At 45.8% G+C, this 14,710-nt stretch overlaps 1 protein-coding gene across 1 annotated transcript; it reads left to right on the forward strand.

Annotated features, from left to right (window-relative positions):
- Positions 1-1,991: 1,991 nt before the first annotated feature.
- LOC139548505 (germ cell nuclear acidic protein-like) lies at positions 1,992-2,813 on the forward strand. Its single transcript, XM_071358198.1, has one exon. The coding sequence runs from the start codon at positions 1,992-1,994 to the stop codon at positions 2,811-2,813; it is 822 nt and encodes a 273-aa protein (XP_071214299.1).
- The last annotated feature ends 11,897 nt before the right edge of the window (positions 2,814-14,710 follow it).

Consider the following 14,710-nt stretch of genomic DNA (forward strand, 5'->3'; position numbering starts at 1 on the left):
CCCTCTTCCCTCTCTCTGTCTGTAGTTATCTCTCAGCCCCCCCCATCTCTCTGTCTGTAGTTTTCTCTCAGCCCCCCCCTCTCTCCCTCCCTCTCTCTATCTGTAGCTATCTCTCAGCCCCCCCCATCTCTCTGTCTGTAGCTATCTCTCAGCCCCCCCTCTCTCCCTCCCTCTCTCTATCTGTAGTTTTCTCTCAGCCCCCCCTCCCTCCCTCTCCCTGTCTGTAGTTATCTCTCAGCCCCCTCCCTCTCTCTCTCTGTCTGTAGTTATCTCTCAGCCCCCCCCCTCCCTCCCTCTCCCTGTCTGTAGTTCTCTCAGCCCCCCCTCTTCCCTCTCTCTGTCTGTAGTTATCTCTCAGCCCCCCCTCCCTCCCTCTCTCTGTCTGTAGTTATCTCTCAGCCCCCCCCTCTCTCCCTCCCTCTCTCTGTGTGTAGTTATCTCTCAGCCCCCCCCTCTCTCTGTCTGTAGTTTTCTCTCAGCCCCCCCTCCCTCCCTCTCTCTGTCTGTAGCTATCTCTCAGCCCCCCCTCTCTCCCTCCCTCTCTCTATCTGTAGCTATCTCTCAGCCCCCCCTCTCTCCCTCCCTCTCTCTATCTGTAGCTATCCCTCAGCCCCCCCTCTCCCTCCCTCTCTCTATCTGTAGTTATCTCTCAGCCCCCCTCCCTCCCTCTCTCTGTAGTTATCTCTCAGCCCCCCCCTCTCCCTCCCTCTCCCTCTGTCTGTCTCTCTCTGTCTGTCTGTAGTTTTATCTCAGCCCCCCCCCCCCCCCTCTCTCTTGTCTGTTCTTCCATGAAATTAAAGCTCTTTAAGCTGCTGTTTAATCAGAGCCTGTTTGGGAAAGTGCTGTGATAGAAACTGTCTACTGTGAGTGTGTTCACTGTGTGTGTGTGTGTGTGTGTGTCCACGTGCATGTGTGTGTGTGTTTGCCTCTGCATGGGAATGTGTGTGTGTGTGTTTGGTATCTGTGTACTGTATGTCTTGTTTTTAATCCATGCATAATCTATTATAGCAGGGGTGCAGTTTGATATTAGAATGATTAAGTAAAATTGTGATTGTGTGCTGTGGGTGGTTGGATAAAGGAACTCTGTGTAACAAAGTTGATAAGATCCAACAGCTACAAATCAATGTTTACAGTTTCCGTCTCTACCACTGCAGTCCTGAGGAGCTCTGGACTGCATTACATTACAGTATAAAGAGACTGATAAACACTACATTACAGTATAATGAGACTGATAAACACTACATTACATTACAGTATAATGAGACTGATAAACACTACATTACATTACAGTATAATGAGACTGATAAACACTACATTACATTACAGTATAATGAGACTGAGAAACACTACATTACATTACAGTATAATGAGACTGATAAACACTACATTACATTACAGTATAATGAGACTGATAAACACTACATTACATTACAGTATAATGAGACTGATAAACACTACATTACATTACAGTATAATGAGACTGATAAACACTACATTACATTACAGTATAATGAGACTGATAAACACTACATTACAGTATAATGAGACTGATAAACACTACATTACATTACAGTATAATGAGACTGATAAACACTACATTACATTACAGTATAATGAGACTGATTAACACTACATTACATTACAGTATAATGAGACTGATAAACACTACATTACATTACAGTATAATGAGACTGATTAACACTACATTACATAACAGTATAATGAGACTGATAAACACTACATTACATTACAGTATAATGAGACTGATAAACACTACATTACATTACAGTATAATGAGACTGATAAACACTACATTACATTACAGTATAATGAGACTGATAAACACTACATTACATTACAGTATAATGAGACTGATAAACACTACACTACATTACATTATAATGAGACTGATAAACACTACATTACATTACAGTATAATGAGACTGATAAACTCTACATTACATTACAGTATAATGAGACTGATAAACACTATGATGATCAGTGATGATGATGATGATCACCAAAACAACAACAGTGATGATGATGATGATGATCACCAAGACAACAACAGTGATTATGATGATGATGATGATCACCAAGACAACAACAGTGATGATGATGATGATGATCACCAAGACAACAACAGTGATGATGATGATGATCACCAAGACAACAACAGTGATGATGATGATCACCAAGACAACAACAGTGATGATGATGATCACCAAGACAACAACAGTGATGATGATGATGATGATCACCAAGACAACAATAGTGATGATGATGATGATGATGATCACCAAAACAACAACAGTGATGATGATGATGATCACCAAAACAACAACAGTGATGATGATGATGATCACCAAGACAACAACAGTGATGATGATACTGATGATGATGATGATCACCAAGACAACAACAGTGATGATGGTGATGATGATCACCAAGACAACAACAGTGATGGTGATGATGATGATCACCAAGACAACAACAGTGATGATGATGATGATGATCACCAAGACAACAACAGTGATGAAGATGATGATGCTGATGATCACCAAGACAACAACAGTGATGATGATGATGATGATCACCAAGACAACAACAGCGGTGATGATGATGATGATGATCACCAAGACAACAGTGATGATGATGATGATGATCACCAAGACAACAACAGTGATGATGATGATGATGATGATGATCACCAAGACAACAACAGTGATGATGATGATGATGATGATGATCACCAAGACAACAACAGTGATGATGATGATGATCACCAAGACAATCATGATGATGATTGTTAGAGTTGTTATTGTAGGTAAAACTGTGTGTGTGTGTTAGCGTGCATGTGTGTGTGTGTGTGTTAGAGTGCATGCGTGTGGGTGTGTTAGCACACGTACGTGTGTGTGTCTTTCTACCGGTCAGGTTTAGATCCCCACACAGTGATAGACATGGTGTCCGTCTCTTATCGTTCAGCAGCCAGGGTCAGAGGCAGAGAGACATCCTTCCTTCCCCAGTTATCTTCACCCTGCATTGGGACAGAAAAACACCCACTATCAGATTCTGAACCTGAGCTGGAAATCACACCAAACCAGGATCACATCCTGAATGTATTCTGTCTCAGGTTTAGGATGACAGATAGAGAACATTCCTCCTCTGATGGATCTATGTAATGACAGATAAGAAATCACAGGTATTGATGATGGATCTATGTAATGACAGATAAGAAATCACAGGTATTGATGATGGATCTATGTAATGACAGATAAGAAATCACAGGTATTGATGATGGATCTATGTAATGACAGATAAGAAATCACAGGTATTGATGATGGATCTATGTAATGACAGATAAGAAATCACAGGTATTGATGATGGATCTATGTAATGACAGATAAGAAATCACAGATATTGATGATGGATCTATGTAATGACTGATAAGGAGGTATCATGGCTGTTAATGATGGTATGTTCGTGTTACAGTTTTTTATAATCTCTTACACACTAAAAGCGGTACTTGAGGAACTCTCAGTGAAACCATTAACTCATGTTCCTGATCTTGTGTAAAGTCTAGAGAGAAGGAGCCATCGCTTCAGAAATCATGTGTAAAGTCTAGAGAGAAGGAGCCATCGCTTCAGAAATCATGTGTAAAGTCTAGAGAGAAGGAGCCATCGTTTCAGAAATCATGTGTAAAGTCTAGAGAGAAGGAGCCATCGCTTCAGAAATCATGTGTAAAGTCTAAAGAGAAGGAGCCATCGCTTCAGAAATCATGTGTAAAGTCTAGAGAGAAGGAGCCATCGCTTCAGAAATCATGTGTAAAGTCTAGAGAAAAGGAGCCATCGTTTCAGAAATCATGTGTAAAGTCTAGAGAGAAGGAGCCATCGCTTCAGAAATCATGTGTAAAGTCTAGAGAGAAGGAGCCATCGTTTCAGAAATCATGTGTAAAGTCTAGAGAGAAGGAGCCATCGTTTCAGAAATCATGTGTAAAGTCTAGAGAGAAGGAGCCATCGTTTCAGAAATCATGTGTAAAGTCTAGAGAGAAGGAGCCATCGTTTCAGAAATCATGTGTAAAGTCTAGAGAGAAGGAGCCATCGCTTCAGAAATCATGTGTAAAGCAACTGTCAAAACCTGTAATAGTACAACCAGCTTTAATAATAGAAGTGAGGACTTGTTCAACTAATGGCCTGAAGATGGCAGTGTAAGTCCAACAAACACCTACACTGTCAACATTAGTGTGTCCTGTGTCTGTGTGTGTGTGTGGCTTTGTAAATGCCCTCTTATATAGGAGGTAGCAACACCATCATCATCATCTTCATCATCATCATCAAAAACATCCCCATCAGGATAGTCAGTGTGACTACCACTGTGCATGCGTGCAGTTGTGCAAGGTGTCTGCTCTGTGCATGCACCTTTTTCCGCCATCTCTCTCTCCATCCATTTCCCTCCATCTCTCTCTCTGTCCATTTCCCTCAATCTCTCTCTCCGTCCATCTCCCTCCATCTCTCTCTCCATCCATATCCCTCCATCTCTCTCTCTGTCCATTTCCCTCCATCTCCCTCTCCGTCCATATCCTTCCATCTCTCCCTCCCTCCATCATTGTCTTGTCAGGTGTTTAGCATGGTTGTCTCCAGAGTGACAGTGTGCCATCACCAAGACTTCAACTCCTCTCACTGTTTCCCCTCTGTCTCCATCTCTTCCTCTCTTTGTATCTCTCTCCCTCTGTCCCCATCCATCTCTTCCTCTCTCTGTATCTCTCTCCCTCTGTCCCCATACATCTCTTCCTCTCTCTGTATCTCTCTCCCTCTGTCTCCATACATCTCTTCCTCTTCCTCTCTCTGTATCTCTCTCCCTCTGTCTCCATCCATCTCTTCCTCTTCCTCTCTCTGTATCTCTCTCCCTCTGTCTCCATCCATCTCTTCCTCTTCCTCTCTCTGTATCTCTCTCCCTCTGTCCCCATCCATCTCTTCCTCTCTCTGTATCTCTCTCCCTCTGTCCCCATACATCTCTTCCTCTCTCTGTATCTCTCTCCCTCTGTCTCCATACATCTCTTCCTCTTCCTCTCTCTGTATCTCTCTCCCTCTGTCTCCATCCATCTCTTCCTCTTCCTCTCTCTGTATCTCTCTCCCTCTGTCTCCATCCATCTCTTCCTCTTCCTCTCTCTGTATCTCTCTCCCTCTGTCCCCATCCATCTCTTCCTCTCTCTGTATCTCTCTCCCTCTGTCCCCATACATCTCTTCCTCTCTCTGTATCTCTCTCCCTCTGTCTCCATCCATCTCTTCCTCTTCCTCTCTCTGTATCTCTCTCCCTCTGTCTCCATCCATCTCTTCCTCTTCCTCTCTCTGTATCTCTCTCCCTCTGTCCCCATCCATCTCTTCCTCTCTCTGTATCTCTCTCCCTCTGTCTCCATCCATCCATCTCTTCCTCTCTCTGACTCTCTCGGTATCTCTCTCCCTCTCTGTCTCCATCCAGCTCTTCCTCTCTCGCTTGCTGTCAGATACTTAGCAGTGTCGTCTTTAGGGTGAGAGCCCAGAGAGAGCGAGAGAGCGTGTGTGTGTGTCTGAGTGTGTGTGTGTGTGTGTGTGTCCGAGTGTGTGTGTGTGTGTGTGTCCGAGTGTGTGTGTGTGTGTGTGTGTCCGAGTGTGTGTGTGTGTGTGTGTGTGTGTGTGTGTGTCTGTCTGTGTGTGTGTGTGTCTGTGTCCGAGTGTCTGTCTGTGTGTGTATGTGTGTGTCTGTGTCCGAGTGTATGTGTGTGTGTGTGTGAGTGTCTGTCTGTTTCAGTATCTCTGTGTCTGTCTGTCTGTCTGTCTGTCTGTCTGTCTGTCTGTCTGTCTGTCTGTCTGTCTGTCTGTCTGTCTGTCTGTCTGTCTGTCTGTCTGTCTGTCTGTCTGTCTGTCTGTCTGTCTGTCTGTCTGTCTGTCTGTCTGTCTGTCTGTCTGTCTGTCTGTCTGTCTGTCTGTCTGTCTGTCTGTCTGTCTGTCTGTTTGTCTGTCTGTCTGTGTAAGTATAAAGTATGACAGCAGTTCTCAGAACTGTAAGAATATTTGAAGATAATACACAACACAGAGGACGAGAGGACTAAAGGTCAAGAGAGGACTAAAGGTCAAGAGAGGACTAAAGGTCAATAAGGAATTATGGAAATAGTTGGTTTTCAGTTCAACATCTGTTTAGAATCTGTTAGGTATGTCAGTCCTGAACTCATAGCTACGTGTGCCACGTTTTCATTGGTCTGAATCGTCTGTACATTGAGTCTGGAGCATGGATCAACGAGATCGAGACAGCCTATGGGGAGGAGGTCAGAGACCTGGCCGGGTGGTGCCAGAATAACAACCAATCCCTCAAGGTAACCAAGACTAAGGAGATGATTGTGGACTACAGGAACAGGAGGACAGAGCATGCCCCCATTCTCAGCGACGGAGCTGTAGTGGAGCAGGTTGAGAGCTTCAAGTTCCTTGGTGTCCACATCAACAGCAAACTAACATGGTCCAAACACACCAAGACAGTCGTGAAGAGGGCACGACAAAGCCTATTCCCCCTTCAGGAAACTAAAAAGATTTGGCATGGGTCCTCTAGAACCAAAAGGCTTCTCAACAGTTGTTCTCCCAAGCCATAAGACTCCTGAACAGGTAATCAAATGGTTACCCAGACTATTTGCATTGTTTGTGTCCCCCCCAACCCCTCTTTTACGCTGCTGCTACTCTCTGTTTATCATATATGCGTAGTCACTTTAACTATATGTACATACTGCAGCCTGACTAACCGGGGCCTGTATATAGCCTCGCTACTGTATATAGCCTCGCTACTGTATATAGCCTCGCTACTGTATATAGCCTCGCTACTGTATATAGCCTCGCTACTGTATATAGCCTCGCTACTGTATATAGCCTCGCTACTGTATATAGCCGCACTACTGTATATAGCCTCGCTACTGTATATAGCCTCGCTACTGTATATAGCCTCGCTACTGTATATAGCCTCGCTACTGTATATAGCCGCACTACTGTATATAGCCTCGCTACTGTATATAGCCTCGCTACTGTATATAGCCTCGCTACTGTATATAGCCTCGCTACTGTATATAGCCTCGCTACTGTATATAGCCTCGCTACTGTATATAGCCGCACTACTGTATATAGCCTCGCTACTGTATATAGCCTCGCTACTGTATATAGCCTCGCTACTGTATATAGCCTCGCTACTGTATATAGCCTCGCTACTGTATATAGCCTCGCTACTGTATATAGCCTCGCTACTGTATATAGCCGCGCTACTGTATATAGCCTCGCTACTGTATATAGCCTCGCTACTGTATATAGCCTCGCTACTGTATATAGCCTCGCTACTGTATATAGCCGCACTACTGTATATAGCCTCGCTACTGTATATAGCCTCGCTACTGTATATAGCCTCGCTACTGTATATAGCCTCGCTACTGTATATAGCCGCGCTACTGTATATAGCCTCGCTACTGTATATAGCCTCGCTACTGTATATAGCCTCGCTACTGTATATAGCCTCGCTACTGTATATAGCCTCGCTACTGTATATAGTCTCGCTACTGTATATAGCCGCGCTACTGTATATAGCCTCGCTACTGTATATAGCCTCGCTACTGTATATAGCCGCACTACTGTATATAGCCTCGCTACTGTATATAGCCTCGCTAAATGTATATAGCCTCGCTACTGTATATAGCCTCGCTACTGTATATAGCCTCGCTACTGTATATAGCCTCGCTACTGTATATAGCCTCACTACTGTATATAGCCTCGCTACTGTATATAGCCTCGCTACTGTATATAGCCTCGTTAATGTATATAGCCTCGCTACTGTATATAGCCTCGCTACTGTATATAGCCTCACTACTGTATATAGCCTCGCTAATGTATATAGCCTCGCTACTGTATATAGCCTCGCTACTGTATATAGCCTCACTACTGTATATAGCCTCGCTACTGTATATAGCCTCGCTACTGTATATAGCCTCGCTACTGTATATAGCCGCACTACTGTATATAGCCTCGCTACTGTATATAGCCTCGCTACTGTATATAGCCGCACTACTGTATATAGCCTCGCTACTGTATATAGCCTCGCTAAATGTATATAGCCTCGCTACTGTATATAGCCTCGCTACTGTATATAGCCTCGCTAATGTATATAATCCTCGCTACTGTATATAGCCTCGCTACTGTATATAGCCTCACTACTGTATATAGCCTCGCTACTGTATATAGCCTCGCTACTGTATATAGCCTCGTTAATGTATATAGCCTCGCTACTGTATATAGCCTCGCTACTGTATATAGCCTCACTACTGTATATAGCCTCGCTAATGTATATAGCCTCGCTACTGTATATAGCCTCGCTACTGTATATAGCCTCACTACTGTATATAGCCTCGCTACTGTATATAGCCTCGCTACTGTATATAGCCGCACTACTGTATATAGCCTCGCTACTGTATATAGCCTCGCTACTGTATATAGCCGCACTACTGTATATAGCCTCGCTACTGTATATAGCCTCGCTAAATGTATATAGCCTCGCTACTGTATATAGCCTCGCTACTGTATATAGCCTCGCTAATGTATATAGCCTCGCTACTGTATATAGCCTCGCTACTGTATATAGCCTCACTACTGTATATAGCCTCGCTACTGTATATAGCCTCGCTACTGTATATAGCCTCGTTAATGTATATAGCCTCGCTACTGTATATAGCCTCGCTACTGTATATAGCCTCACTACTGTATATAGCCTCGCTAATGTATATAGCCTCGCTACTGTATATAGCCTCGCTACTGTATATAGCCTCACTACTGTATATAGCCTCGCTACTGTATATAGCCTCGCTACTGTATATAGCCTCACTACTGTATATAGCCTCGCTACTGTATATAGCCTCACTACTGTATATAGCCTCGCTACTGTATATAGCCTCACTACTGTATATAGCCTCGCTACTGTATATAGCCTCACTACTGTATATAGCCTCGCTACTGTATATAGCCTCACTACTGTATATAGCCTCACTAATGTATATAGCCTCGCTACTGTATATAGCCTCGCTACTGTATATAGCCTCGCTACTGTATATAGCCTCACTAATGTATATAGCCTCGCTACTGTATATAGCATCGCTACTGTATATAGCATCGCTACTGTATATAGCCTCGCTACTGTATATAGCCTCGCTACTGTATATAGCCTCACTACTGTATATAGCCTCACTACTGTATACAGCCTCACTACTGTATACAGCCTCGCTACTGTATATAGCCTCGCTACTTTATACAGCCTCGCTACTGTATATAGCCTCGCTACTGTATATAGCCTCACTACTGTATATAGCCTCACTACTGTATACAGCCTCACTACTGTATATAGCCCTGCTACTGTATATAGCCTCACTACTGTATATAGCCTCACTACTGTATACAGCCTCACTACTGTATATAGCCTCACTACTGTATATAGCCTCACTACTGCGTTATTGAAGAATAACATCAACTGCCAACAGAACCAATCAGATGCGTTCACCTTTCTGCCCTGCTCTCTCTCCTCCTCCTATTTCTCCATCTCTCATTTGCTCTCTTTCCTCTCCCCTGCCCTCTATCCCTCAAACCTTCTCTCATTAACTCTGTCTTTCTCCTTTTGACTTTCAGTGACTTCTCATCCTCATACCTTCTCACTCTCCTCACACTCTCCTCACACTCTCCTCTCACTCTCCTCTCACTCTCCTCTCACTCTCCTCACACTCTCCTTCACACTCTCTTTCACACTCTCTTTCACACTCTCCTCACACTCTCCTCTCACTCTCCTCACACTCTCCTCACACTCTCCTCTCACTCTCCTTCACACTCTCCTCACACTTTCCTCACACTCTCCTCTCACTCTCCTCACACTCTCCTCACACTCTCCTCACACTCTCCTTCACACTCTCTTTCACACTCTCTTTCACACTCTCCTCACACTCTCCTCACACTCTCCTCACACTCTCTTTCACACTCTCCTCACACTCTCCTCTCACTCTCCTTCACACTCTCCTTCACACTCTTTCTCTAGCCCTGCTCTCCCTCTCTCCCCCTGTCTGTCTCTCTCTCTAGCCCTGCTCTCCCTCTCTCTCCCCCCCGTCTGTCTCTCTCTCTAACCCTGCTCTCCCTCTCTCCCCATCTCCTTCCCTCTGGTTGGGTGAATCCAGCTGTCGTAGACACTCCCCAGAGCCAGTGAAAAGGTCACTCTCCCTGTGGTCCAGGAGTTGTCTGTATGTTCTATGTCAGGGAGAACACCAGGCACTTCCTGTCTCTTTCAGATGAGCCTCACAGTGACAGGTCATATGACCTCTTGACTTTATGACCTTCCCATGAACTTTCGGCTCCAATGCCTCTGACACCCCAACATAAAGAACACTGTTACCACACTCAGACTGGAACAATGTAAGATATAGTTTGTTAACACTGAAATGTGTCCTTTTCATCCTAATTTAATTGACAGGGATTGTCAATGAACATTTAACAGCATTTCAGAATGAACATCTAGTTTAAAGGATCATTTTCAAATGGTAATAAAAGACATATTGAAAAAGAGATTCCTATCTCAACGTTACTCACCTGGTTAGAGGAAGGATCAATACAAGCTGTGATCAGGAGGTTGTTGAGGTCACAGAACAACAGTGGTTCCAGCCAGCAGGCAGCGGGGAACAGTAGAACTCTAGGGGGGGTGGTCTGATCCCAGTCATGTTGTGACCCAGATTAGAGAGACACCACAGTGGTCCAACATGTCGGTTTAGCACCAAGGCTTAGCACCAAGGTTTAGCACCAAGGTTTAGCACCAAGGCTTATCACCAAGGTTTAGCACCAAGGCTTAGCACCAAGGTTTAGCACCAAGGCTTAGCACCAAGGCTTAGAACCAAGGTTTAGCACCAAGGCTTAGCACCAAGGTTTAGCACCAAGGTGTAGCACCAAGGCTTAGCACCAAGGCTTAGAACCAAGGTTTAGCACCAAGGCTTAGCACCAAGGTTTAGCACCAAGGTTTAGCACCAAGGCTTAGCACCAAGGCTTAGCACCAAGGCTTAGCACCAAGGCTTAGCACCAATGTGTAGCACCAAGGCTTAGCACCAAGGCTTAGCACCAATGTGTAGCACCAAGGTTTAGCACCAAGGCTTAGCACCAAGGCTTAGCACCAAGGCTTAGCACCAAGGCGTAGCATCAAGGCTTAGCACCAATGTGTAGCACCAAGGTTTAGCACCAAGGCTTAGCACCAATGCGTAGCAGCAAGATTAGCACCAAGGCTTAGCACCACAGACATTCCATAATATGCCGTTCCGGGCCATTATAATGAGCCGTCCTTCCCTCAGCAGCCTTCACTTGCAACGCATAGTGGAGACACACACACACACACACACACACACACACACACACACACACACACACACACACACACACACACACACACACACACACACACACACACACACACACACACACACACACACACACACACACACACACACACACACACACACACACACACACACAAACACAAATGTGTGTCTATCACACACACACGCAAACAAACACAAATGGACAGACAAAGGGACACACCTTGCACATACTGCATGCACAGTGGTAGTTCTACTGATTATACTGAGGAGATGTTTCTGATGATGAAGACGATGGTGTTGCTCCTTCCTCTATAAGAGGAGCCTGTTGGTCTGCTTCTCCTCGGCTTAGCACCTCTCACTGGTCTCTGTGGTATTACTCAACGGTCTCTCTCTAACCAATCCCAGACAGTCAATATATGTCCAGCATTAGATCATGGCAGGGAAGTTAAACCTAACACATGACATTCAATACTGCCACAATGATTGCCTCCTAATGAATGAAATAGCCCTGACAAAACGTTGCTCATTTCAAATGCCACTTTTAACTGGTTGTACTGTCCCTCTCTCGTTCCCTCTCTCGTTTCCTCTCTCGTTCCCTCTCTTCATTCCTCTCACTACCTCTAGCCTCTTACTCTCTACCTCCATGTATGCTCAACCTCTTCCTCGCTCCATCACGCTCTCTCTCCTACTTCCTGTCCCTCTCTCCAACACGCTCTCTCTCCTACTTCCTGTCCCTCTCTCCATCACGCTCTCTCTCCTACCTCCTGTCCCTCTCTCCATCACGCTCTCTCTCCTACTTCCTGTCCCTCTCTCCATCACGCTCTCTCTCCTACTTCCTGTTCCTCTCTCCATCACGCTCTCTCTCCTAATTCCTGTCCCTCTTTCCATCACGCTCTCTCTCCTACTTCCTGTCCCTCACTCCATCACGCTCTCTCTCCTACTTCCTGTCCCTCTCTCCATCACACTCTCTCTCCTACGTCCCTCTCCATCACGCTCTCTCTCCTACTTCCTGTCCCTCTCTCCATCACGCGCTCTCTCCTACTTCCTGTCCCTCTCTCCATCACGCTCTCTCTCCTACTTCCTGTTCCTCTCTCCATCACGCTCTCTCTCCTAATTCCTGTCCCTCTTTCCATCACGCTCTCTCTCCTACTTCCTGTCCCTCTCTCCATCACGCTCTCTCTCCTACTTCCTGTCCCTCTCTCCATCACACTCTCTCTCCTACATCCCTCTCTCCATCACGCTCTCTCTCCTACTTCCTGTCCCTCTCTCCATCACGCTCTCCCTCCTACTTCCTGTCCCTCTCTCCATCACGCTCTCTCTCCTACTTCCTGTCCCTCTCTCCATCACACTCTCTCCTACGTCCTGTCACTCTCTCCTACGTCCCTCTCTCCATCACGCTCTCTCTCCTACTTCCTGTTCCTCTCTCCATCACGCTCTCTCTCCTACTTCCTGTTCCTCTCTCCATCATGCTCTCTCTCCCACTTCCTGTTCCTCTCTCCATCACGCTCTCTCTCCTAATTCCTGTCCCTCTTTCCATCACGCTCTCTCTCCTACTTCCTGTCCCTCTCTCCATCACGCTCTCTCTCCTACTTCCTGTCCCTCTCTCCATCACGCTCTCTCTCCTACTTCCTGTCCCTCTCTCCATCATGCTCTCTCCTACTTCTTCTCCCTTCCTACCTCCTCTCTGGCTCTCATCAGTATGCTGGGACATGCATTGCTGTCTCTGTGCTAGCTGGGGGGGGGGGGGGGAGAGAGAGAGAGAGAGAGAGAGAGAGAGAGAGAGAGAGAGAGAGAGAGAGAGAGAGAGAGAGAGAGAGGCTGTGATCAGGAGGTTGTTGAGGTCACAGAACAACAGTGGTTCCAGCCAGCAGGCAGCGGGGAACAGTAGAACTCTAGGGGGGGTGGTCTGATCCCAGTCATGTTGTGACCCAGATTAGAGAGACACCACAGTGGTCCAACATGTCGGTTTAGCACCAAGGCTTAGCACCAAGGTTTAGCACCAAGGTTTAGCACCAAGGCTTATCACCAAGGTTTAGCACCAAGGCTTAGCACCAAGGTTTAGCACCAAGGCTTAGCACCAAGGCTTAGAACCAAGGTTTAGCACCAAGGCTTAGCACCAAGGTTTAGCACCAAGGTGTAGCACCAAGGCTTAGCACCAAGGCTTAGAACCAAGGTTTAGCACCAAGGCTTAGCACCAAGGTTTAGCACCAAGGTTTAGCACCAAGGCTTAGCACCAAGGCTTAGCACCAAGGCTTAGCACCAAGGCTTAGCACCAATGTGTAGCACCAAGGCTTAGCACCAAGGCTTAGCACCAATGTGTAGCACCAAGGTTTAGCACCAAGGCTTAGCACCAAGGCTTAGCACCAAGGCTTAGCACCAAGGCGTAGCATCAAGGCTTAGCACCAATGTGTAGCACCAAGGTTTAGCACCAAGGCTTAGCACCAATGCGTAGCACCAAGATTAGCACCAAGGCTTAGCACCACAGACATTCCATAATATGCCGTTCCGGGCCATTATAATGAGCCGTCCTTCCCTCAGCAGCCTTCACTTGCAACGCATAGTGGAGACACACACACACACACACACACACACACACACACACACACACACACACACACACACACACACACACACACACACACACACACACACACACACACACACACACACACACACACACACACACACACACACACACACACACACACACACACACACAAACACAAATGTGTGTCTATCACACACACACGCAAACAAACACAAATGGACAGACAAAGGGACACACCTTGCACATACTGCATGCACAGTGGTAGTTCTACTGATTATACTGAGGAGATGTTTCTGATGATGAAGACGATGGTGTTGCTCCTTCCTCTATAAGAGGAGCCTGTTGGTCTGCTTCTCCTCGGCTTAGCACCTCTCACTGGTCTCTGTGGTATTACTCAACGGTCTCTCTCTAACCAATCCCAGACAGTCAATATATGTCCAGCATTAGATCATGGCAGGGAAGTTAAACCTAACACATGACATTCAATACTGCCACAATGATTGCCTCCTAATGAATGAAATAGCCCTGACAAAACGTTGCTCATTTCAAATGCCACTTTTAACTGGTTGTACTGTCCCTCTCTCGTTCCCTCTCTCGTTTCCTCTCTCGTTCCCTCTCTTCATTCCTCTCACTACCTCTAGCCTCTTACTCTCTACCTCCATGTATGCTCAACCTCTTCCTCGCTCCATCACGCTCTCTCTCCTACTTCCTGTCCCTCTCTCCAACACGCTCTCTCTCCTACTTCCTGTCCCTCTCTCCATCACGCTCTC

Source organism: Salvelinus alpinus, chromosome 21, assembly GCF_045679555.1.
Source record: "Salvelinus alpinus chromosome 21, SLU_Salpinus.1, whole genome shotgun sequence".
Taxonomy (NCBI): domain Eukaryota; kingdom Metazoa; phylum Chordata; class Actinopteri; order Salmoniformes; family Salmonidae; genus Salvelinus; species Salvelinus alpinus.